At 40.1% G+C, this 26,660-nt stretch overlaps 1 protein-coding gene across 1 annotated transcript; it reads right to left on the bottom strand.

The window, feature by feature from the left end:
* Positions 1-4,313: 4,313 nt before the first annotated feature.
* Positions 4,314-25,429, bottom strand: LOC128706370 (GATA zinc finger domain-containing protein 14). Its single transcript, XM_070104020.1, has 5 exons — positions 25,351-25,429; positions 22,726-24,200; positions 8,737-8,895; positions 7,849-7,908; positions 4,314-7,796 (listed from the first exon to the last, which is right to left on the bottom strand). The coding sequence occupies exons 1-5, from the start codon at positions 25,427-25,429 to the stop codon at positions 7,704-7,706; spliced, it is 1,866 nt and encodes a 621-aa protein (XP_069960121.1). The 3' UTR covers positions 4,314-7,703.
* Between the last annotated feature and the right edge of the window lie 1,231 nt (positions 25,430-26,660).

The following is a 26,660-nucleotide window of genomic DNA, read 5'->3' as shown; positions in this document are numbered from 1 at the left end:
GGAAGTGGCATCTTCTGTTCTTAAGGTTGTATTGGGTGAACATCAGTAGCATCAATCTCAAAAATTGTCATTGGAGTGATAGCACAGCTCTATCCCACTTCTTATTTTTATATACATTTTTGTACCTCCTGCAGTAAATTTTAGACAGGATGGACGAACTTGGGTCCTCATTTCCAAAGAAAGATGGTTGTTGCCTTATTTAACATCTGATTTAGAAGTAATATATTGAGTGTTGAGTCATCTAGGGCCTACACAGCATGATATCAGATTATTCAAGCCTACACAGCATGATATCAGATTATTCAGTGCTAAAGAGTTGGATTTTATATTCCTAGCGTGGTGGTACAAATCACTTCTCATTTTATAAAATTTAGTTTCCGTACGACTTAAGAAATCGTAATGACACGATTGCAAATAAACCATACCCCCGGCCGGGATTGAACCCGCGGTCATAGAGTCTCAAAACTCCAGCCCGTCGTGCTAGCCACTAGACCAGCTAGCTGGTCTAGTGGCTAGCGCGACGGGCTGGAGTTTTGAGACTCTATGACCGCGGGTTCAATCCCGGCCGGGGGTATGGTTTAGTTTCCGTATTTTGTGTTATGGAACTTTCAAAGAGTGATGTACATGTATTATTAAATTTGTCTTGGCTTGAGCTTGTAAATTAGTAAGTAAAATTTTCATGGTAGTGATGCTCAATGAATATCTTTAATAACACATTTTAAAATAACTCCCATTTTACTTTCATATATACGTACTGTACATGTTTATTAATATGCGCGAAGACTTTGGTAATGATGGTAGAATTACTGATAAATATTAGATAAAAGGAGACAGATGTAACTAATGGGACATTTTATTGTGTCGACATTGCACTCTCCAGGAGCTTTGTCAAGCCATTTTGACAAAGTTTCTGGAGAGCAAAACATTGCCACAATAAAATGTTACATTAGAGGCATCTGTCTCCTTTTACCTAACACAAAGACTTTGTGCTACATTGATTTGTTTATTGAGATGCATAAATGGATTTTATTATTTAATGTTATGTTCAGATTCTATGAGTTCTTCATGATATCTGCATTTTATAGTAAGAGTGTATGTCTCAGCTTCTCTGTGTACTGTTAACCTGATTTTTTACAAATGTTTTGTTAGTATCTATTTTGATCTGTTCATACCTGGTTGATGTATCCTTGTGTTGATTATTTTAATATTTTGTAATCCAGTATATTTTACAAAGGAGTTAGACACCTCTAATTTTTATTTAAAATCTACCATGTTGTAAGGTAGTGTTTTCAATGTATACTTGAGACAGGGTTCAAATTCTGCTATATATATCATGTGTATCATGTATAAGATAGAAGGTTTGCACACAGCAACTGCCCAGGAGTTACTCCCTTCCTGCCATTTGAGTGTGACACAGAAGTCTATTAAATGTTTTGTACCCCGGCAGGATTGCTGTTTTTTTTTTTTTTTCAAAAACATGTTAGATGGCAGTAAAACTTACATTAGTACAATATACACAGTAGACTATTGATTTAATGGACTAGAAGGGATGGGGGGAGTGGGTGGATAGTTACGGCAGTTGTAGAGGATAGAGGTGAGATTGCTATACTACTGTGATTGTAACACAGTGGTGGCTCGTCCATAGGAACTGCAGAGCTGCAGTCCTCCCAGATGCTCACTGCCAGCTGTATGACTTCATCAACCTTATGCTAAAAAATTTGCAACTGACAAATATATTACAGGAAAATCTGTTGTATGTTTTTTCAATGTATTTATAAGCAAATTTTTTATTTTTATGTTGAAATGAGATAAAAAATTATTAAAAACAGAATTCTGTATGATGCGGTATGATAGTATAGGTATTACTGGCGTTACGAGCTGTCACTGATTGTAACACAGACAATTTAGAAACTAGCCGACTTTTGGCTATGGTTTCCGATCAGCTGACCTAGCAAATTTTGTCCTGTATTTCTGAAATCCATTGAATCAAGGGTTTACTGCATTTTTTACTTTCCTCTGTGTTTCTTAATAGTTCTTATTTCTATACATGTATTTCTTTTCCAATTTAGGAGTACTGGTGTGAGACAAGTGTGTGGGCAATGATCCTGGAACCATTGACAATTAATGAAGTAAATGAGAAATCCTTAAGTATAATTTTGTTTAATAACTATCAGAGTCAACCATAATGCAGTAAAAATAATAGATTACCAAAATTTATTAAAGTAATTATTACCTTACCAGTAAATATAATCTTGAATGTGTGTGTGTGTACAAAGGAAGATGTAGCTTGACATTGGTTATGGCACTTGATGATAGTAGTAGTTTATTAACACACTTGGTATCACTCTCCTGATGTAGTAACCTTGCTCTCAGGGCACAGATAAGGAGCACCTGAAGCTGGTCAAGTGTGGTTTGTTCTTGCTGTAAATAATTGACTATGAAGGTTAATGTTACCAGAATATAGGCATCTATAGCTACTTTCTCAGTCAGTGTGTATATGTGTTATGGTTAAGTAATGTTTTATATTCATTATATATCAGGTTTAGGCATTTTTATGTTAGCATACAGGAGGGCCCTGCTTATACAGCTCCTCTTTTACGTGTTCCACGTTATCATTGGCGTCAAATTGAGCTACTGTTCATTTTTGCCGGCAGATGGAACAATGGCTCAGTTGAAAGCCAACAAAAACATGGAACTCCAAAAAGAGGTGCTGCATATGCAGGACCCTCCTATATATGCAGTGGGATTAATTTCTAATGTAGCTTCAAGTAATGTGCACTAAAATAATAATGTTAATTTCTGAATCAGTCATTAGCATAAGTGCATCTTTCAACTCTTTTTAAAACACTTCCATTTTTGCGTTGTGTTAATGAATCATGAACCTATAATGTTTCTATGTTATATATATATATAGAGAGAGAGAGAGTTCATATTCCAACAATTTCAGTGGAGATTGTTATTCTGTATAAAGTATCAACGTGTGTTTTGTTTAGTGTGAAGGCTCAAAATAAAATACTATCTGGAATTTTGAACCTCAAAATATATAGGTACTCTGTTTATGAGATCACTTCACAGAGCTTTCTGCTTACCATGACAGTTATGGTGAGGTGAGCTCTGCTTACCATGACAGTTATGGTGAGGTGAGCTCTGCTTACCATGAGTTATGGTGAGGTGAGCTCTGCTTACCATGACAGTTATGGTGAGGTGAGCTCTGCTTACCATGACAGTTATGGTGAGGTGAGCTCTGCTTACCATGACAGTTATGGTGAGGTGAGCTCTGCTTACCATGACAGTTATGGTGAGGTGAGCTCTGCTTACCATGACAGTTATGGTGAGGTAAGCTCTGCTTACCATGACAGTTACGGTGAGGTAAGCTCTGCTTACCATGAGTTATGGTGAGATAAGCTCTGCTTACCATGACAGTTATGATGAGGTGAGCTCTGCTTACCATGACAGTTATGGTGAGGTGAGCTCTGCTTACCATGAGTTATGGTGAGGTGAGCTCTGCTTACCATGACAGTTATGGTGAGGTAAGCTCTGCTTACCATGAGTTATGGTGAGGTGAGCTCTGCTTACCATGACAGTTATGATGAGGTGAGCTCTGCTTACCATGACAGTTATGGTGAGGTGAGCTCTGCTTACCATGAGTTATGGTGAGGTGAGCTCTGCTTACCATGACAGTTATGGTGAGGTGAGCTCTGCTTACCATGACAGTTATGGTGAGGTAAGTTCTGCTTACCATGATAGTTATGGCCAGGTAAGTTCTACTTACCATGATAGTTATAGCCAGGTAAGTTCTACTTACCATGATAGTTATAGCCAGGTAAGTTCTACTTACCATGATAGTTATGGCCAGGTAAGTTCTACTTACCATGATAGTTATGGCCAGGTAAGTTCTACTTACCATGATAATGTTACAGTAACAGAGTACTTCCTACACAAGGTGGCTTAGAAGATTTCCATTAATAAGATAGTTTATTCTACATATTAATTGGAGCAATTTTTTCACAGGCCAATGGATATTAGAGTGATAGATATTTATTCTATTAAAGCGATGCCTTTACTAAATTACTGTAAGGTGATTAGTATTTGGAAGATTACTTTAATATTTGGTTAAATTTTGTAAAGCAACTAAGTCTTGTAATCTGCGAGGAATTTTATATCGTTAATATTGTTTTGTATAATCATTAGATTTTTTACTTATATAGTTTAGAACCATTCTTTTAAGAGCCTTATTCTTTATAAGTTTAATTTAGATTAGTTATTTTTTATCTATTGTAAAGGAATTATTTAAGATTGAATATTAAAATAAATTTTCAATTATCAGCATTTTTCTAATATTCATGTACATATAAGGTTTAATTTCCAGCACAATGTTTTAACATGTTTTAACATGTCAGCTGTTTCCCACCGAGGTACGGTGACCCAAAAGAAAGAAAAACCCAAAAAGAAAGAAAAAACTTTCATTGATAATATGAGTTTCAACACTTTCACCACCACTCATACATAATCACTGTCTTTGAAGAGGTGCCCAGATACGACAGTTTAGATAGTCATGTATATGGTACTCTTTTTTTACCCATTGAAAATAATATAACATGCAGGTCTTACTTGTAAGGTTGGTTTTTCAATGTTCCATATATGTGAATGTGGGTGACATTCAGTTTATGCTGTATTGCATTAAAAAGTTCTGTTGGCTTTTGAAAATGGGCAACATTGCAGTTATGACTTAATTATTGAACTATATGTGGAAGCACATACAGGAGGGCCCATACTCACTGTATTGTGTTTACTCACTGGGTATGAATCTTGTGAGTTTAGCAGCTCCCCCATGAATATAATACAATATAATGCACTCTAAACGAGGAGTTAGAGATGTTTGCTGATTAAAGGGACATCTAAACGGTCGTATCTGAGTGCCTCTGGGAAGACAGTGATTGTGTGAATGATGGTGAAATTGTTTCTTTCTCGGGTCACCCTGCCTAGTGGGAGACAGCCAGCATGTTAGGGAAACTAATTTCATATTATGGTATGGTAAATTATTCACTGAAATTGTGCCAAACTTGTATTGGGTCATCCGTTACACAATGTCAGAGCAAAACCCATTACTTAAAGAGTGTAGATAACAGGTGTGGCGTGGGTGAACCATCTGTGATAGCAAGTATGGCATGGGTGATCCATCTGTGATAACTTCAAAGCCAGCTTAGTGTTATCATTGAACATGACGCAAAGTGCTACATTACTGATGTGTGCTCTTAATGAAGAAAAACAAAAGTATTATCACATGGTTAATCTAAATCTTATCTTTATCTCTATTTAGGTAAGGTTTGTCAGGAAACAGGACAAGTGTTTCCTGACGTGGGTCTTTGTCATACATATAATGACCCGCAGCTGCAGCTTTTGATTATCTGACTGAGGCTTCCACTGGCTTACCCCTCCGCCACTTTAAAAATTATGACGAAAACCATTTCATTTTACCTACATAGTTGATCTCTACTTAATGATTCTCGTATTCACACATACATATAAACTTGAAATTGTACAGTATACATGATATATAGATTTTATACATTATTGAAATGTAACCTATTTTGAAAAAGCTATAGTATAAATATAAGATGAACTGCTAAGAGAAAGAATATTCAAAACACCTCAAGGAGAAGTCACACAATTTTTCCTTCGAAGCCATTTTTCAGTATATGAAACACAATACAGTGGACCCTCGACCAACGATGGCATCGTCTAACGTTAAATCCGACTAGCGATACATTTTAACGCAAAAATTTTGCCTCGACTAGCGCTAAAAAAACTCGGCCAATATGATTCGTTCCGTCTGAGACGCGTCCACTTCTGGCCAGTGTTTACTACAAGTCAGCCAGCCACCACGGTCCCATCCAAACATACAATCGGAACATTTCATATTATCACAGCGTTTTTAGTGATTGCACCTGCAAAATAAGTGACCATGGGCCCCAAGAAAGCTTCTAGTGCCAAGCCTACAGCAAAAAGTGTGAGAATTACTATGGATATGAAGAAAGAGATCATTGCTAAGTATGAAAGTGGAGTGCGTGTCTCCGAGCTGGCCAGGTTGTACACAAAACCCAAATCAACCATCGCTACTATTGTGGCCAAGAAAACGGCAATCAAGGAAGCTGTTATTGCCAAAGGTGCAACTATGTTTTCGAAACTGAGATCGCAAGTGATAGAAGATGTTGAGAGACTGTTATTGGTGTGGATAAATGAAAAACAGATAGCAGGAGATAGCATCTCTCAAGCGATCATATGTGAAAAGGCTAGGAAGTTGCATGAGGATTTAATTAGAAAAATGCCAGCAACTAGTGGTGATGTGAGTGAATTTAAGGCCAGCAAAGGTTGGTTTGAGAGATTTAAGAATCGTAGTGGCATACATAGTGTGATAAGTGGACCAAAAAGCAGCTGAAAAATATGTGCAGGAATTCAAGGAGTACATAGACAGTGAAGAACTGAAACCTGAACAAGTGTTTAATTGTGACACTGACAATGTTGTGAAACACTTTAGGAATGTCATAAAGGAACGGGAGGTACAGGCCTCTATGGACAGATATGTTGTGCGACAGAGGTCCAGTGACTCTCAAGCTGGTCCTAGTGGCATTAAAAGAAGAAGGGAAGTAACCCCAAAAAAGGACTTGCCACCTCAAGTCCTAATGGTAGGGGATTCCCCTTCTAAACACTAACACCATCAACACTCTCCCCTCTTCCCATCCCATCAATTATCACCAGATCTTCAATAAAGGTAAGTGTCATGTAACTGCATGTCTTCTTCAGCTTGTATGTATTAAAATTAATATTTCATGTGGTAAAATTTTTTTTTTCAATACTTTTGGGTGTCTTGCATGGATTAATTTGATTTCCATTATTTCTTATGGGGAAAATTAACTTGACTATCGATAATTTCGATTAACGATGAGCTCTCAGGAACGGATTAATATCGTTGGTCGAGGGTCCACTGTAATTGGAAAAGCTTTGGTTACCCCTCCCTTCAAGAGGGGTGCCCTGACGTCAGTGAAGGCTCTTGATCCAAGGAACTGGATCCACCCTTCACTTAAACCTGATTCTCCTATTTCACACGCACTGTGTAAATATAACTGGTCAATACCATGGCCCTCAGTGTACATATATGCTGTCAGAGATATACTCTTAGTGTAAGTTGATTTATTAAGTTTAAAACCTATCAACTACATGAGGGTCATTAAGATTGTATGTCACCTACACACCACTAGTCACTACACGAGGGTCATTAAGATTGTATGTCACCTGTACACCACTAGTCACTACACGAGGGTCATTAAGATTGTATATCACCTGTATGCTACCAGTCACTACATGAGGGTCATTGAGACTCATTTGTACACCACCAGTCACTACACCAGGGTCATTAAGATTGTATGTCACCTGTACACCAAGCCAAGAATACTTGAATACCTAATAGCAGGATACAAGTAAACTATGAAGTGCATGTATGTACATATACAAACTGAGATATACATCCCTCAACGTATACATGCACCGTTACTATATACCCATTAAGTGATATATGTATTCATCAGAATACATGTATATAGAAGATACCAGTATTTTGGTGTGGACACTATTCTGCCTTGTTTTTGAAGCTATTGCTATATTCGTTGATTTCGAAACCACAGCTCACTTTGTCGTTTTTGAACCTATAAATGTCCATTGTGTTTGGTGCTGTGATTGTCCCCGTTGTTCCAGGAGCTACTATCCTCCTTGTCATTGTTGACGCTGTGATTGTCCCCATCATTCCGGGAGCTAACTGTCCTCCTTGTCGTTGACGCTGTGATTGTCCCCGTCGTTTTGGGAGACACTGTATTCCTTGTCGTTGTTGAAGCTGCTGTTGTTCTTACCTTTCTACAGTAAAAAGAGATTTTGATGTTTATTATCAGCTCTGTGTGACCTTTGTGGGTTTAGCGCTTAGTTTTGATTATTATAATGATGTCTATTATAAAGTACCTCTACATAGTACTTTTTTTTTTGTAAATACGATTGAAAAAGTACATCCAGAATTGAGCACCACATAGAAAAGTCTTCATATTCCGCGCTTTCCAATTTTGAATGAACTTTTTAATCGTTTTCACAAAAAAATCGCAATTGTGTTGTTGAGGTCTGAGCTTTGCTCTCTAGTGACCATGTTGTAGAGGTGTGAGCTTTGCTCTCTAGGTGACCGTGTTGTAGAGGTGTGAGCTTTGCTGAGACCTCTACAGCACAATTGTCATCAAAGATTTGTTAAGTTATACCATGAATTAAGGAAAGATTTTAGATTTCACCTTACGAAACAAAATAAATTTGATAATTATGGACAAGGTAGATTATAGTGGAAAAATGAACATGTTATTAGAAGACAGGGAAACTTATGTGCCTCTTAAGTAATAAGTACTGTAAATTAGACACTTGTGCAACAATCGGGTATATTGTGGAAACGTTTTGCCAAGCAATGGTTTCTTCAGTCCAATACAGAGAAGAATGCTTGAGGATCACGAGGAGTTTGAGGTAAATCAGTCCCTTAGTCCGATGGACTAATTACCTCAAACTCCTGATCCTCAACCATTCTTCTTTGTATTGGACTGAGGAAGCCACTGGATGGCAAAACATTTCCACAATATACCCGAGTGTTGCACAAGTGTCTAATTTACCAACTTGTCGGTTCTGTGAACCATTTATCCGCAATAAATACCATACCAGTGTCTTGTGCTTCCTGCGGATAATGAGAAGAACAGCAGCAGCTATGACAGCCACACCTAGCAAGCCTCCTAGCGTGCCCAGCACGATGGCTAGTGTCTGATTTTTCTTTTTATCTTTTATCAGCACATCTACTTCGTCTATGGCTTTTGTTATGTTCTGTGCAAAAATAAAAAAAAATGATAGCAATTGTTAAAAAATTAGTTAGAAGACAAGAGGATATACACTATGTATGATGTTTATCTATTTGTAATATATATATATATATATATATATATATATATATATATATATATATATATATATATATATATATATATATATATATATATATATATATATATATATAGTATATATATATATATATATATATATAGTATATATATATATATATATATATATATATATATATATATATATATATATATATATATATATATATATATATATATATATATTTTATTATCACACTGGCCGATTCCCACCAAGGCAGGGTGGCCCGAAAAAGAAAAACTTTCACCATCATTCACTCCATCACTGTCTTGCCAGAAGGGTGCTTTACACTACAGTTTTTAAAACTGCAACATTAACACCCCTCCTTCAGAGTGCAGGCACTGTACTTCCCATCTCCAGGACTCAAGTCCGGCCTGCCGGTTTCCCTGAATCCCTTCATAAATGTTACTTTGCTCACACTCCAACAGCACGTCAAGTATTAAAAACCATTTGTCTCCATTCACTCCTATCAAACACGCTCACGCATGCCTGCTGGAAGTCCAAGCCCCTCGCACACAAAACCTCCTTTACCCCCTCCCTCCAACCCTTCCTAGGCCGACCCCTACCCCGCCTTCCTTCCACTACAGACTGATACACTCTTGAAGTTATTCTGTTTCGCTCCATTCTCTCTACATGTCCGAACCACCTCAACAACCCTTCCTCAGCCCTCTGGACAACAGTTTTGGTAATCCCGCACCTCCTCCTAACTTCCAAACTACGAATTCTCTGCATTATATTCACACCACACATTGCCCTCAGACATGACATCTCCACTGCCTCCAGCCTTCTCCTCGCTGCAACATTCATCACCCATGCTTCACACCCATATAAGAGCGTTGGTAAAACTATACTCTCATACATTCCCCTCTTTGCCTCCAAGGACAAAGTTCTCTGTCTCCACAGACTCCTAAGTGCACCACTCACTCTTTTTCCCTCATCAATTCTATGATTCACCTCATCTTTCATAGACCCATCCGCTGACACGTCCACTCCCAAATATCTGAATACGTTCAGAAGGAGTAGCAATAATGTTGAAGGATAAGCTATGGCAGGAAAAGAGGGACTACAAATGTATAAATTCAAGGATTATGTGGAGTAAAATAAAGATTGGATGTGAAAAGTGGGTTATAGTAAGCGTGTATGCACCTGGAGAAGAGAGAAGTGTAGAGGAGAGAGAGAGATTCTGGGAAATGTTGAGTGAATGCGTGGGGAGTTTTGAATCAAGTGAGAGAGTAATGGTGGTTGGGGATTTCAATGCTAAAGTGGGTAAAAATGTTATGGAGGGAGTAGTAGGTAATTTTGGGGTGCCAGGGGTAAATGTAAATGGGGAGCCTTTAATTGAGCTATGTGTAGAAAGAAATTTGGTAATAAGTAATACATATTTTATGAAAAAGAGGATAAATAAATATACAAGGTATGATGTAGCACGTAATGAAAGTAGTTTGTTAGATTATGTATTGGTGGATAAGAGGTTGATGGGTAGGCTCCAGGATGTACATGTTTATAGAGGGGCAACTGATATATCGGATCATTATTTAGTTGTAGCTACAGTTAGAGTAAGAGGTAGATGGGAAAAGAGGAAGGTGGCAACAACAAGTAAGAGGGAGGTGAAAGTGTATAAACTAAGGGAGGAGGAAGTTCGGGCGAGATATAAGCGACTATTGGCAGAAAGGTGGGCTAGTGCAAAGATGAGTAGTGGGGGGGTTGAAGAGGGCTGGAATAGTTTTAAAAATGCAGTATTAGAATGTGGGGCAGAAGTTTGTGGTTATAGGAGGGTGGGGGCAGGAGGAAAGAGGAGTGATCGGTGGAATGATGAAGTAAAGGGTGTGATAAAAGAGAAAAAGGTAGCTAACGAGAGGTTTTTACAAAGCAGAAGTGTTATAAGAAGAGCAGAGTATATGGAGAGTAAAAGAAAGGTGAAGAGAGTGGTGAGAGAGTGCAAAAGGAGAGCAGATGAAAGAGTGGGAGAGGCACTGTCAAGAAATTTTAATGAAAATAAGAAAAAATTTTGGAGTGAGTTAAACAAGTTAAGAAAGCCTAGGGAAAGTATGGATTTGTCAGTTAAAAACAGAGTAGGGGAGTTAGTAGATGGGGAGAGGGAGGTATTAGGTAGATGGCGAGAATATTTTGAGGAACTTTTAAATGTTAAGGAAGAAAGGGAGGCGGTAATTTCATGCACTGGCCAGGGAGGTATACCATCTTTTAGGAGTGAAGAAGAGCAGACTGTAAGTGTGGTGGAGGTATGTGAGGCTTTACATAGAATGAAAGGGGGTAAAGCAGCTGGAACTGATGGGATCATGACAGAAATGTTAAAAGCAGGGGGGGATATAGTGTTGGAGTGGTTGGTACTTTTGTTTAATAAATGTATGAAAGAGGGGAAGGTACCTAGGGATTGGCGGAGAGCATGTATAGTCCCTTTATATAAAGGGAAAGGGGACAAAAGAGATTGTAAAAATTATAGAGGAATAAGTTTACTGAGTATACCAGGAAAAGTATACGGTAGGGTTATAATTGAAAGAATTAGAGGTAAGACAGAATGTAGAATTGCGGACGAACAAGGAGGTTTCAGAGTGGGTAGGGGATGTGTAGATCAAGTGTTTACATTGAAGCATATATGTGAACAGTATTTAGATAAAGGTAGGGAAGTTTTTATTGCATTTATGGATTTAGAAAAGGCATATGATAGAGTGGATAGAGGAGCAATGTGGCAGATGTTGCAAGTATATGGAATAGGTGGTAAGTTACTAAATGCTGTAAAGAGCTTTTATGAGGATAGTGAGGCTCAGGTTAGGGTGTGTAGAAGAGAGGGAGAATACTTCCCGGTAAAAGTAGGTCTTAGACAGGGATGTGTAATGTCACCATGGTTGTTTAATATATTTATAGATGGGGTTGTAAAAGAAGTAAATGCTAGGGTGTTCGGGAGAGGGGTGGGATTAAATTATGGGGAATCAAATTCAAAATGGGAATTGACACAGTTACTTTTTGCTGATGATACTGTGCTTAAGGGAGATTCTAAAGAAAAATTGCAAAGGTTAGTGGATGAGTTTGAGAATGTGTGTAAAGGTAGAAAGTTGAAAGTGAACATAGAAAAGAGTAAGGTGATGAGGGTATCAAATGATTTAGATAAAGAAAAATTGGATATCAAATTGGGGAGGAGGAGTATGGAAGAAGTGAATGTTTTCAGATACTTGGGAGTTGACGTGTCGGCGGATGGATTTATGAAGGATGAGGTTAATCATAGAATTGATGAGGGAAAAAAGGTGAGTGGTGCGTTGAGGTATATGTGGAGTCAAAAAACGTTATCTATGGAGGCAAAGAAGGGAATGTATGAAAGTATAGTAGTACCAACACTCTTATATGGATGTGAAGCTTGGGTGGTAAATGCAGCAGCGAGGAGACGGTTGGAGGCAGTGGAGATGTCCTGTCTAAGGGCAATGTGTGGTGTAAATATTATGCAGAAAATTCGGAGTGTGGAAATTAGGAGAAGGTGTGGAGTTAATAAAAGCATTGGTCAGAGGGCAGAAGAGGGGTTGTTGAGGTGGTTTGGTCATTTAGAGAGAATGGATCAAAGTAGAATGACATGGAAAGCATTTAAATCTATAGGGGAAGGAAAGAGGGGTAGGGGTCGTCCTCGAAAGGGTTGGAAAGAGGGGGTAAAGGAGGTTTTGTGGGTGAGGGGCTTGGACTTCCAGCAAGCGTGCATGAGCGTGTTAGATAGGAGTGAATGGAGACGAATGATACTTGGGACCTGACGATCTGTTGGAGTGTGAGCAGGGTAATATTTAGTGAAGGGATTCAGGGAAACCGGTTATTTTCATATAGTCGGACTTGAGTCCTGGAAATGGGAAGTACAATGCCTGCACTTTAAAGGAGGGGTTTGGGATATTGGCAGTTTGGAGGGATATGTTGTGTATCTCTATACGTATATGCTTCTAAACTGTTATATTCTGAGCACCTCTGCAAAAGCAGTGATAATGTGTGAGTGTGGTGAAAGTGTTGAATGATGATGAAAGTATTTTCTTTTTGGGGATTTTCTTTCTTTTTTTGGGTCACCCTGCCTCGGTGGGAGACGACCGACTTGTTGAAAAAAAAATATATATATATATATATACAGTGGACCCCCGGTTAACGAACTTTTTTCATTCCAGTAGTATGTTCAGGTGCCAGTACTGACCGAATTTTTTCCCATAAGGAATATTGTGAAGTAGATTAGTCCATTTCAGACCCCCAAACATACACGTACAAACGCACTTACATAAATACACTTACATAATTGGTCGCATTTGGAGGTGATCGTTAAGCGGGGGTCCACTGTTATTTATTATTTATTTATTATCACACCGGCCGATTCCCACCAAGGCAGGGTGGCCCGAAAAAGAAAAACTTTCACCATCATTCACTCCATCACTGTCTTGCCAGAAGGGTGCTTTACACTACAGTTTTTAAACTGCAACATTAACACCCCTCCTTCAGAGTGCAGGCACTGTACTTCCCATCTCCAGGACTCAAGTTCGGCCTGCCGGTTTCCCTGAATCCCTTCATAAATGTTACTTTGCTCACACTCCAACAGCACGTCAAGTATTAAAAACCATTTGTCTCCATTCACTCCTATCAAACACGCTCACGCATGCCTGCTGGAAGTCCAAGCCCCTCGCACACAAAACCTCCTTTACCCCCTCCCTCCAACCCTTCCTAGGCCGACCCCTACCCCGCCTTCCTTCCACTACAGACTGATACACTCTTGAAGTCATTCTGTTTCGCTCCATTCTCTCTACATGTCCGAACCACCTCAACAACCCTTCCTCAGCCCTCTGGACAACAGTTTTGGTAATCCCGCACCTCCTCCTAACTTCCAAACTACGAATTCTCTGCATTATATTCACACCACACATTGCCCTCAGACATGACATCTCCACTGCCTCCAGCCTTCTCCTCGCTGCAACATTCATCACCCACGCTTCACACCCATATAAGAGCGTTGGTAAAACTATACTCTCATACATTCCCCTCTTTGCCTCCAAGGACAAAGTTCTTTGTCTCCACAGACTCCTAAGTGCACCACTCACTCTTTTTCCCTCATCAATTCTATGATTCACCTCATCTTTCATAGACCCATCCGCTGACACGTCCACTCCCAAATATCTGAATACGTTCACCTCCTCCATACTCTCTCCCTCCAATCTGATATTCAATCTTTCATCACCTAATCTTTTTGTTATCCTCATAACCTTACTCTTTCCTGTATTCACCTTTAATTTTCTTCTTTTGCACACCCTACCAAATTCATCCACCAATCTCTGCAACTTCTCTTCAGAATCTCCCAAGAGCACAGTGTCATCAGCAAAGAGCAGCTGTGACAACTCCCACTTTGTGTGTGATTCTTTATCTTTTAACTCCACGCCTCTTGCCAAGACCCTCGCATTTACTTCTCTTACAACCCCATCTATAAATATATTAAACAACCACGGTGACATCACACATCCTTGTCTAAGGCCTACTTTTACTGGGAAAAAATTTCCCTCTTTCCTACATACTCTAACTTGAGCCTCACTATCCTCGTAAAAACTCTTCACTGCTTTCAGTAACCTACCTCCTACACCATACACTTGCAACATCTGCCACATTGCCCCCCTATCCACCCTGTCATACGCCTTTTCCAAATCCATAAATGCCACAAAGACCTCTTTAGCCTTATCTAAATACTGTTCACTTATATGTTTCACTGTAAACACCTGGTCCACACACCCCCTACCTTTCCTAAAGCCTCCTTGTTCATCTGCTATCCTATTCTCCGTCTTACTCTTAATTCTTTCAATTATAACTCTACCATACACTTTACCAGGTACACTCAACAGACTTATCCCCCTATAATTTTTGCACTCTCTTTTATCCCCTTTGCCTTTATACAAAGGAACTATGCATGCTCTCTGCCAATCCCTAGGTACCTTACCCTCTTCCATACATTTATTAAATAATTGCACCAACCACTCCAAAACTATATCCCCACCTGCTTTTAACATTTCTATCTTTATCCCATCAATCCCGGCTGCCTTACCCCCTTTCATCTTACCTACTGCCTCACGAACTTCCCCCACACTCACAACTGGCTCTTCCTCACTCCTACAAGATGTTATTCCTCCTTGCCCTATACACGAAATCACAGCTTCCCTATCTTCATCAACATTTAACAATTCCTCAAAATATTCCTTCCATCTTCCCAATACCTCTAACTCTCCATTTAATAACTCTCCTCTCCTATTTTTAACTGACAAATCCATTTGTTCTCTAGGCTTTCTTAACTTGTTAATCTCACTCCAAAACTTTTTCTTATTTTCAACAAAATTTGTTGATAACATCTCACCCACTCTCTCATTTGCTCTCTTTTTACATTGCTTCACCACTCTCTTAACTTCTCTCTTTTTCTCCATATACTCTTCCCTCCTTGCATCACTTCTACTTTGTAAAAACTTCTCATATGCTAACTTTTTCTCCCTTACTACTCTCTTTACATCATCATTCCACCAATCACTCCTCTTCCCTCCTGCACCCACTTTCCTGTAACCACAAACTTCTGCTGAACACTCTAACACTACATTTTTAAACCTACCCCATACCTCTTCGACCCCATTGCCTATGCTCTCATTAGCCCATCTATCCTCCAATAGCTGTTTATATCTTACCCTAACTGCCTCCTCTTTTAGTTTATAAACCTTCACCTCTCTCTTCCCTGATGCTTCTATTCTCCTTGTATCCCATCTACCTTTTACTCTCAGTGTAGCTACAACTAGAAAGTGATCTGATATATCTGTGGCCCCTCTATAAACATGTACATCCTGAAGTCTACTCAACAGTCTTTTATCTACCAATACATAATCCAACAAACTACTGTCATTTCGCCCTACATCATATCGTGTATACTTATTTATCCTCTTTTTCTTAAAATATGTATTACCTATAACTAAACCCCTTTCTATACAAAGTTCAATCAAAGGGCTCCCATTATCATTTACACCTGGCACCCCAAACTTACCTACCACACCCTCTCTAAAAGTTTCTCCTACTTTAGCATTCAAGTCCCCTACCACAATTACTCTCTCACTTGGTTCAAAGGCTCCTATACATTCACTTAACATCTCCCAAAATCTCTCTCTCTCCTCTGCATTCCTCTCTTCTCCAGGTGCATACACGCTTATTATGACCCACTTCTCGCATCCAACCTTTACTTTAATCCACATAATTCTTGAATTTACACATTCATATTCTCTTTTCTCCTTCCATAACTGATCATTTAACATTACTGCTACCCCTTCCTTTGCTCTAACTCTCTCAGATACTCCAGATTTAATCCCATTTATTTCCCCCCACTGAAACTCTCCTACCCCCTTCAGCTTTGTTTCGCTTAGGGCCAGGACATCCAACTTCTTTTCATTCATAACATCAGCAATCATCTGTTTCTTGTCATCCGCACTACATCCACGCACATTTAAGCAACCCAGTTTTATAAAGTTTTTCTTCTTCTCTTTTTTAGTAATTGTATACAGGGGGAAAAGGGGAGAATATTTTTTAAGGAAATTTTTAAAAATTTTAGGGGAAAGAAAGGCGGGAATTTAAATGCACTGGCCCCGGAGGTATACCATCTTTTGGGGGTGAAGAAGAAAAAAGGGAAAATTAAATGTGGTGGAGGGACGTGAGGGGGTTTCTGGGGAAAGAAAAAAGGGGGAAATGGGTGGAACTGATGGGATCAAAAGAAAATTTTTTAAGCCCGGGGATATAGTTTTTGGGGTGGTTGGGACTTTTGTTTTTAAAAAAGTAAAAAGGGGAAGGTACCCCAGGGATTGGCAGAGGAAAGCCCTTTATATAAAAAGGGGGGGGACAAAAGGGTTTTAAAAAATTTTAAAAGGGAAAAAAAGTTTTTCCAAGGGATGCCAGGAAAAATATCGGGAGAGTTATAATTGAAAAAAATTGAAAGGGAAAAAACAGAATGTAGAATTGCCCGATGAGCAAGGGGCTTCAAAATTTGGGGGGTTTTGAATCAAACACAGTTACTTTTTGCTGATGATACTGTGCTTATGGGAGATTCTAAAGAAAAATTGCAAAGGTTAGTGGATGAGTTTGAGAATGTGTGTAAAGGTAGAAAGTTGAAAGTGAACATAGAAAAGAGTAAGGTGATGAGGGTATCAAATGATTTAGATAAAGAAAAATTGGATATCAAATTGGGGAGGAGGAGTATGGAAGAAGTGAATGTTTTCAGATACTTGGGAGTTGACGTGTCGGCAGATGGATTTATGAAGGATGAGGTTAATCATAGAGTTGATGAGGGAAAAAAGGTGAGTGGTGCGTTGAGGTATATGTGGAGTCAAAAAACGTTATCTATGGAGGCAAAGAAGGGAATGTATGAAAGTATAGTAGTACCAACACTCTTATATGGATGTGAAGCTTGGGTGGTAAATGCAGCAGCGAGGAGACAGTTGGAGGCAGTGGAGATGTCCTGTCTAAGGGCAATGTGTGGTGTAAATATTATGCAGAAAATTCGGAGTGTGGAAATTAGGAGAAGGTGTGGAGTTAATAAAAGCATTAGTCAGAGGGCAGAAGAGGGGTTGTTGAGGTGGTTTGGTCATTTAGAGAGAATGGATCAAAGTAGAATGACATGGAAAGCATATAAATCTATAGGGGAAGGAAAGAGGGGTAGGGGTCGTCCTCGAAAGGGTTGGAAAGAGGGGGTAAAGGAGGTTTTGTGGGCGAGGGGCTTGGACTTCCAGCAAGCGTGCATGAGCGTGTTAGATAGGAGTGAATGGAGACGAATGATACTTGGGACCTGACGATCTGTTGGAGTGTGAGCTGGGTAATATTTAGTGAAGGGATTCAGGGAAACCGGTTATTCTCTTATAGTCGGACTTGAGTCCTGGAAATGGGAAGTACAATGCCTGCACTTTAAAGGAGGGGTTTGGGATATTGGCAGTTTGGAGGGATATGTTGTGTATCTTTATACGTATATGCTTCTAAACTGTTGTATTCTGAGCACCTCTGCAAAAGCAGTGATAATGTGTGAGTGTGGTGAAAGTGTTGAATGATGATGAAAGTATTTTCTTTTTGGGGATTTTCTTTCTTTTTTGGGTCACCCTGCCTCGGTGGGAGACGACCAACTTGTTGAAAAAAAACAATATATATATATATATATATATTTTTTTTTTTTTTTAACAAGTTGGTCGTCTACCACCGAGGCAGGGTGACCCAGAAAAAGAAAGAAAATCCCCAAAAAGAAAATACTTTCATCATCATTCAACACTTTCACCACACTCACACATTATCACTGCTTTTGCAGAGGTGCTCAGAATACAACAGTTTAGAAGCATATACGTATAAAGATACACAACATATCCCTCCAAACTGCCAATATCCCAAACCCCTCCTTTAAAGTGCAGGCATTGTACTTCCCATTTCCAGGACTCAAGTCCGACTATAAGAAAATAACCGGTTTCCCTGAATCCATTCACTAAATATTACCCTGCTCACACTCCAACAGATCGTCAGGTCCCAAGTATCATTCGTCTCCATTCACTCCTATCTAACATGCTCATGCACGCTTGCTGGAAGTCCAAGCCCCCTCGCATGCATGCATGCAATAAGATCACAGTAAACAGGTGATTTCAGAATATGCAAAACAACCACTGTGAAAGAATAGAGAAATTCCAAGCGCTTTCGTGACTACTCACATTATCAAGGAACAATGAAAGCAAAGCATCAAAGGAACATATATAAAGGGGTGGCCCACACCACACTATCAGATCCCACAACAAATTATTATTATAATCAAAAAGAAGCGCTAAGCCACAAGGGCTATACAGCGCTGCAGGGCAGGAAGGAAGCGAGGGCATCAGGTGGCAAAAGGGAGGTGGATGAGTAATAGGTTACGGATAACAGCGGAGCAGTGGATGGTGAAAGGGTAAAGGGCAGCAAGAGACTGAGCTAGAAAGGGCTGAGGGGAGTGCGTAAGGTATCATCATCAGAGTTTGTGGAGTAAATCAGTCGTCAAGAAGTCAATGAGAGAGTCAGGATTAAAGGAGGATCCATCAGCAAGAAGGGAAGGTAAAGAGAGAGTAGTAGAACAAAGACGGCGTTGGAGGTAAATTCTGCGTGCTCGTTGATAGAGAGGGCAGTCTAACAGAATGTGGCTAATCGATACAGGAACTTGACACTGCTCACAGAGAGGTACAGGGTGCCTCTCCATGAGATACCCGTGACTAAGACGAGTGTGGCCAATGCGAAGACGGGAGAGAGTGGTCTCCCAACCACGGCACTGATGACAAGAAGACGGCCAGTAACCTATGCTCGGCTTAATAGAATGAAGTTTGTTACCAAGCAGAGTTGACGAACGTTGTTGCCAACGGGCGTGAAGGTGGGTAGCTATTGCAGCAAAATAGTCCAGAAATGGAACACCTCTATAGGAAATTGGTAGGTCATGTACTGCTGACCGCGCAGCAGTGTCTGCCTGTTCATTGCCCTGTACGTCTACATGACCAGGGACCCAACAAAAAATAATATCTTTATGCTTCGTAGAGATACGGCGTAGCCAAAGTTGGATATGGAGAACTAGGGGGTGAGATGTATCAAATTTTTGTATAGCCTGTAGAGCACTAAGGGAGTCTGAGACTACCACAAATGATGACACAGGCATAGATACGATACGAATAAGTGCTGCAAGAATGGCATACAATTCAGCAGTAAAAATGCTAGCCGAAGATAGTAAATGCCCCCGCACGACGCTGTCCGGAAACACTGCTGCGAATCCGACGCCGTCTGAAGACTTAGAACCATCTGTGTACACAGCGATGGTATGAGAATGGGAGTGGAAGTGATCAAGAAAAAGAGAGCGTAAAGCCACCGTAGGCAGTTGAGCTTTCTAGCACAGGAGTGAAAAAGAACAGACCCGAACAGCTGGAACTTCCCAGGGGGGTAGGGAAAAGTGAGATGCTACATGAACATATAAAGGTGGTAACTGAAGGGAAGACAAGAGTGAATGTAGGCAAAGAGAAAAGGGACGGAGCAAACGGGCGGCGAACGAATAAAGAATGTCTACTAATATCGGTGACCATTCTATAAATGGAAGGATTGTGGAGATCGTGAGAGCATACATAGTAGCGAAGGCAATGGGCATCACGGCGATCAGACAAGGATGGAACATTCGCACAACAAAGAAACACCTGACGTGCGACTCATAAGAAAGGGAACACACACACATGTGTGTGTGTATATATATATATATATACCATCTTTTAGGAGTGAAGAAGAGCAGAATGTAAGTGTGGGGGAGGTACGTGAGGCATTACGTAGAATGAAAGGGGGTAAAGCAGCTGGAACTGATGGGATCATGACAGAAATGTTAAAAGCAGGGGGGGATATAGTGTTGGAGTGGTTGGTACTTTTGTTTAATAAATGTATGAATTATTATTATAATCAAGGGGGAAGCACTAAACCCATAGGATTATACAGTGCTTGGGGGAGGGATGGAAGGTATTCAGGTTTAACTCAGGGAACTGGAGCACAGATCCAGTTCCCTAGATCAAGAGCCCCTCACCAGCATCAAGGAACCTTCCTTGAGGGGAATAAATGTATGAAGGAGGGGAAGGTACCTAGGGATTGGCGGAGAGCATGTATAGTCCCTTTATATAAAGGGAAAGGGGACAAAAGAGACTGTAAAAATTATAGAGGAATAAGTTTACTGAGTACACCAGGTAGGGTTATAATTGAAAGAATTAGAGGTAAGACAGAATGTAGGATTGCGGATGAGCAGGGAGGCTTCAGAGTGGGTAGGGGATGTGTAGATCAAGTGTTTACATTGAAGCATATATGTGAACAGTATTTAGGTAAAGGTAGGGAAGTTTTTATTGCATTTATGGATTTAGAAAAGGCATATGATAGAGTGGATAGAGGAGCAATGTGGCAGATGTTGCAAGTATACTATATGGAATAGGTGGTAAGTTACTAAATGCTGTAAAGAGCTTTTATGAGGATAGTGAGGCTCAGGTTAGGGTGTGTAGAAGAGAGGGACAATACTTCCCGGTAAAAGTAGGTCTTAGACAGGGATGTGTAATGTCACCATGGTTGTTTAATATATTTATATATGGGGTTGTAAAAGAAGTAAATGCTAGGGTGTTCGGGAGAGGGGTGGGATTAAATTTTGGGGAATCAAATTCAAAATGGGAATTGACACAGTTACTTTTTGCTGATGATACTGTGCTTATGGGAGATTCTAAAGAAAAATTGCAAAGGTTAGTGGATGAGTTTGGGAATGTGTGTAAAGGTAGAAAGTTGAAAGTGAACATAGAAAAGAGTAAGGTGATGAGGGTATCAAATGATTTTGATAAAGAAAAATTGGATATCAAATTGGGGAGGAGGAGTATGGAAGAAGTGAATGTTTTCAGATACTTGGGAGTATGAAAGGTAAGACACATGTGCAACATCTGGATATCTTTATTGTAGACGTTTAGCCAAACAGTGGCTTTATCAATACAGATTCTAGGACATAAAGCCACTGGATTGCGAAACGTCTACAATAAAGATATCCAGATGTTGCACATGTGTCTTAACTTTCATATTGTCGGTATTTTATACCTTTCTTGCACTACTTGGGAGTAGACGTGTTGGCGGATGGATTTATGAAGGATGAGGTTAATCATAGAATTGATGAAGGAAAAAAGGTGAGTGGTGCGTTGAGGTATATGTGGAGTCAAAAAACGTTATCTATGGAGGCAAAGAAGGGAATGTATGAAAGTATAGTAGTACCAACACTCTTATATGGATGTGAAGCTTGGGTGGTAAATGCAGCAGCGAGGAGACGGTTGGAGGCAGTGGAGATGTCCTGTTTAAGGGCAATGTGTGGTGTAAATATTATGCAGAAAATTCGGAGTGTGGAAATTAGGAAAAGGTGTGGAGTTAATAAAAGTATTAGTCAGAGGGCAGAAGAGGGGTTGTTGAGGTGGTTTGGTCATTTAGAGAATGGATCAAAGTAGAATGACATGGAAAGCATATAAATCTATAGGGGAAGGAAGGAGGGGTAGGGGTCATCCTCGAAAGGGTTGGAGAGAGGGGGTAAAGGAGGTTTTGTGGGCAAGGGGCTTGGACTTCCAGCAAGCGTGCGTGAGCATGTTAGATAGGAGTGAATGGAGACGAATGGTACTTGGGACCTGACGATCTGTTGGAGTGTGAGCAGGGTAATATTTAGTGAAGGGATTCAGGGAAACCGGTTATTTTCATATAGTCGGACTTGAGTCCTGGAAATGGGAAGTACAATGTCTGCACTTTAAAGGAGGGGTTTGGGATATTGGCAGTTTGGAGGGATATGTTGTGTATCTTTATATGTGTATGCTTCTAAACTGTTGTATTCTGAGCACCTCTGCAAAAACAGTGATAATGTGTGAGTGTGGTGAAAGTGTTGAATGATGAAAGTGTTTTTTGGGGGGATTTTCTTTCTTTTTTGGGTCACCCTGCCTCGGTGAGAGACGGCCGACTTGTTGAATATATATACATATATATATATATATATATATATATATATATATATATATATATATATATATATATATATATATATATATATATATGTTTCTCCTATGTGCCGATTATTTGTGTTTTTCCAGTCACAGTATTTTGCCATTTTGTTCTTCAGGGCTGCCGCTCTTCAATATAATTATGAGTAACAATAATGATGATAATTACCTCGTGGAGCTGAGTGACTTCTTGAACGAGAACTTCCTTGTTGAGGTTCTCCACGAAGATCTGGTTCTCATTTGCTTGGCTCACAATGACATCGAGGTCTTCTGAGTATCCCTCAAGTTTGTCCAGCTGGTCTTGCGTGGCGTGGCCATCGTTCACCTCCTGGTTCACTTCCTGAATGCCATCCAGTGTGATGGTCAACTGGGAACACAGGAATTCAGTCTCGTCTGAGGTTGAGAGGCAAAATTTTGAATCGTTCTCTTCAGCCAGGAAACTTCGAAGTCTGGGAGATCGCAGTCTAGCTGCTTTGTCAGATTTTGTAAATGGTGGGGTAATTGATGTGGTGGTGGTTGATGTCTGTGTTGATGGTGTTGTTGATGTGGTAGTTGATTGTGTTGTTGATGGTGTGGTGGTTGATTGTGTTGTGGTGTGGTGGTTGATGTTTGTGTTGTTGATGTGGTAGTTGATTGTGTTGTAGATGGTGAAGTGGTTGATGTCTGTGTTGTAGATGGTGTAGTGGCTGATGTTTGTGTTGTTGATGTGGTAGTTGATGCCTGTGTTGTTGATGTGGTAGTTGATGTCTGTGTTGTTGATGGTGTGGTGGTTGATGTCTGTGTTGTTGATGGTGTGGTGGTTGATGTCTGTGTTGTTGATGGTGTGGTGGTTGATGTCTGTGTTGATGGTGTTGTTGATGTGGTAGTTGATTGTGTTGTAGATGGTGTAGTGGTTGATGTCTGTGTTGTAGATGGTGTAGTGGCTGATGTTTGTGTTGTTGATGTGGTAGTTGATGCCTGTGTTGTTGATGTGGTAGTTGATGTCTGTGTTGTTGATGGTGTGGTGGTTAATGTCTGTGTTGTTGATGGTGTGGTGGTTGATGTGGTAGTTGATGTCTGTGTTGTTGGTGTGGTAGTTGATGTCTGTGTTGTTGATGGTGTGGTGGTTGATGTCTGTGTTGTTGATGGTGTGGTGGTTGATGTCTGTGTTGTTGATGGTGTGGTGGTTGATGTGGTAGTTGATGTCTGTGTTGTTGATGTAGTTGATGTATGTGTTGTTGATGGTGTGGTGGTTGATGTGGTAGTTGATGTCTGTGTTGTTGATGGTGTGGTGGTTGATGTGGTAGTTGATGTCTGTGTTGTTGATGGTGTGGTTGTTGATGTGGTAGTTGATGTCTGTGTTGTAGATGGTGTGGTGGTTGATGTCTGTGTTGTAGATGGTGTGGTGGTTGATGTCTGTGTTGTAGATGATGTGGTGGTTGATGTCTGTGTTGTAGATGATGTGCTGGTTGATGTCTGTGTTGTAGATGGTGTTGTGGTTGATGTCTGTGTTGTAGATGGTGTGGTGGTTGATGTCTGTGTTGTAGATGGCGTGGTGGTTGATGTCTGTGCGTCTGTTGTAGCTGTGGCATTTCCTGTAGCTGCAGTAATTGATGACAGTGTGTCTGTCGTAGCTGTGACATTTCCTACAGCTGCAGTAGTTGCCTCACTAGACGGACTGGTGACTGAATGGATAACTAAATCCATCAGCCTATCAAGCGATGTCTGGATGAGGGTAAACTGATCTTTTATCGACTCCAACACTTTTTTCTGAGTAGTTTCTGTAGCAAGAAAGAATCACACCATTCACAAGGTATGCAAATGAAAACAAAAATATGTATAAAATGATGAGGCTGCAAAAATCGCGAGCAAGCCATGCAAGATGCAAAACAAAAACAAGATAGCTCTAGGCCTTTCGTGTTGCAATCAATATATCAGGAGCTTGCAATGCTGCAGAAAAGAGGATCAAATCCGAGCAAACATGCTCGGATTTCATCCATTTTTTTGCAAAACTGCAAGCTCCTGATGATGTGATTGCAACACGAAAGGCCTAGAGCTATCTTTTAACTCCCCAGCCCCGTGCTTTTCTCTCACATCCAGAACTTATAAAGGAACAAAGCTTCAGATGTGAGAGCTAAATAAATCTTTATGTATGACCTTTAATAGGGTTTAAATATAAAAATTAAGGCTGGTTCCTTTCTGTCATCTGAAGTCTAACTTTCAGAGATTTTTAAAGACCTTTAGCTGGACAATATTACTACTATTATTACTACTACTATAATTACTATTACTTTTTACTGTTACTATTGCTACTATAATTACTATTAATATTATTATTACTATAACTATTACTACTATAATTATTATTACTAGTATCATTACTACTACTACTACTACTACTAATAGTAATGGTAATAATAACTAAGTTTAAAGTAATTTATTAGCTTTAAAGACTAACCACTACACGAGGGTCATCAAGGTTGCAGGTCACTGTTTACTACCAGCCAAGATTACCATGATTCCTAAAACATGGATTAAAGTAAGAGCTGAGGGTATATACACAGATATTAGGCAAGGTTCGTCAGGAAACAGGACAAGTGTTTCCTGAAGCAGGTCTTAGTTATACGATGACCCGCACCTGGAGCTTTTGATCATCTGACCAAGGCCTTCCACTGGCTTACCACTCCTTTAAAAACTAAAGTTATAAGTTCTAATCGATAGATAGTTACGCCTCTCGGTGTATATACACAGATACACACACACCTTAATGTATATTCCCATATCCTTTAGTATAAGCGAGAATGGTAATACTTACGTTGTGCAGCATCGCTGAAGTTAACAGGTAATAACAGCAGCACTACTGCTGTGTGGACTACCATGAGAAGCCTCGACATGTTCCCCTTGGATCTGTCTCGGGAAAAACACACTTATGTACAGTTCAGGACATTTATTAAAGGAAACGTTTAACCACGAGTGACTTCTTCAGTCCTAATACAGAGATAACTGTTCTGTTCAAGATTCGCCGGTATAATCGGCCGTCCCGGGCCTTGTCCAAGTGGTGGCCCGGCCTAGGCTCCCTGTCGTGGGAGTGTCTCAGACCAATGTCTGCCATGGATTAGAGATTAGATTTTGCCACCGAAGTGGCTAGTTTGTTGTGCACCCCATATCCATCCTGTGGGAGCAGAGGTAACGAAGAAAATGAGTATATATAATGGCAGGAGTCAGATGGAAAGTCGCGTGGGTAGTTGTAATACAATTGTAGTGAGACGGATTGGGTCTGAGAAGGTCCTGTCAACATTGTGTTACAGCGGCCTTCAGGAGGGGTAATATCCTGTTGATTAGCAGTTTGGATATGTCGTAACTACCGGACTTTTGATGGGTAGTGCTACCGACAGCAATTAGGGCAGTGTTCCTCCTTTCTTGTGTTCTTATGTTAAGTCTACTCAAGGAAGGTTCCTTGATGCTGGTGAGGGGCTCTTGATCTAGGGAATTGGATGTGCTTCAGTTCCCTGAGTTGAGTCTGTATAACTTCCATCCCCCCTCCCGACAGGTGCTGTATAATCCTACGGGTTTAACGCTCCCCCATTATAATAATCGTACGTTAAGTCCACTCCCAAATATCCAGACGTATTTATTCCATACTCCATCCCTCCAGTCTGATATCCAGTCTTTCATTACCTTTTTATTCATAACACTCAGCTCCAGTCCAGGGGACTGGTTTAGCGCTTCCTTTTTATTATAATTGTGGAAATTATTTAATTTCCGAAGCTATAGTGCCTAATAAGTGTTTAATGTGTTGACTTGGGTCAAAATGTATTTGTAATTTGAATGGAACCAACTGGGTTCCCGCTGCGCCTGCGCAGATGTGCGGGGGTATAGGTCGAACTGGGGCACGGGGGGGGGCGGCAGTGTTTTGAATGTAGTGAGGAGGCTGTGAAAACCTGGGATCAGGAAATTGGCGTTCACGGCGGCCTAAGGATTAATATGGGCCTCACTTCATAATAGGAAGTGTCGTAACTGTTCCTGGTGAAGAGTGAGGGAACGTGATTTACGGGACCACCGTAAAAAGGTGGTAAAATTAGTGAATAATGGTTTGACCGGGTGTGACTGGTGCGCGGCCATGGT

The sequence above is a fragment of the Cherax quadricarinatus genome, chromosome 88 (genome assembly GCF_038502225.1).
Source record: "Cherax quadricarinatus isolate ZL_2023a chromosome 88, ASM3850222v1, whole genome shotgun sequence".
Classification (NCBI taxonomy): domain Eukaryota; kingdom Metazoa; phylum Arthropoda; class Malacostraca; order Decapoda; family Parastacidae; genus Cherax; species Cherax quadricarinatus.
Note: the sequence above shows the minus strand (reverse complement) of the source record. Positions and strands in the feature narration are given on the sequence as shown.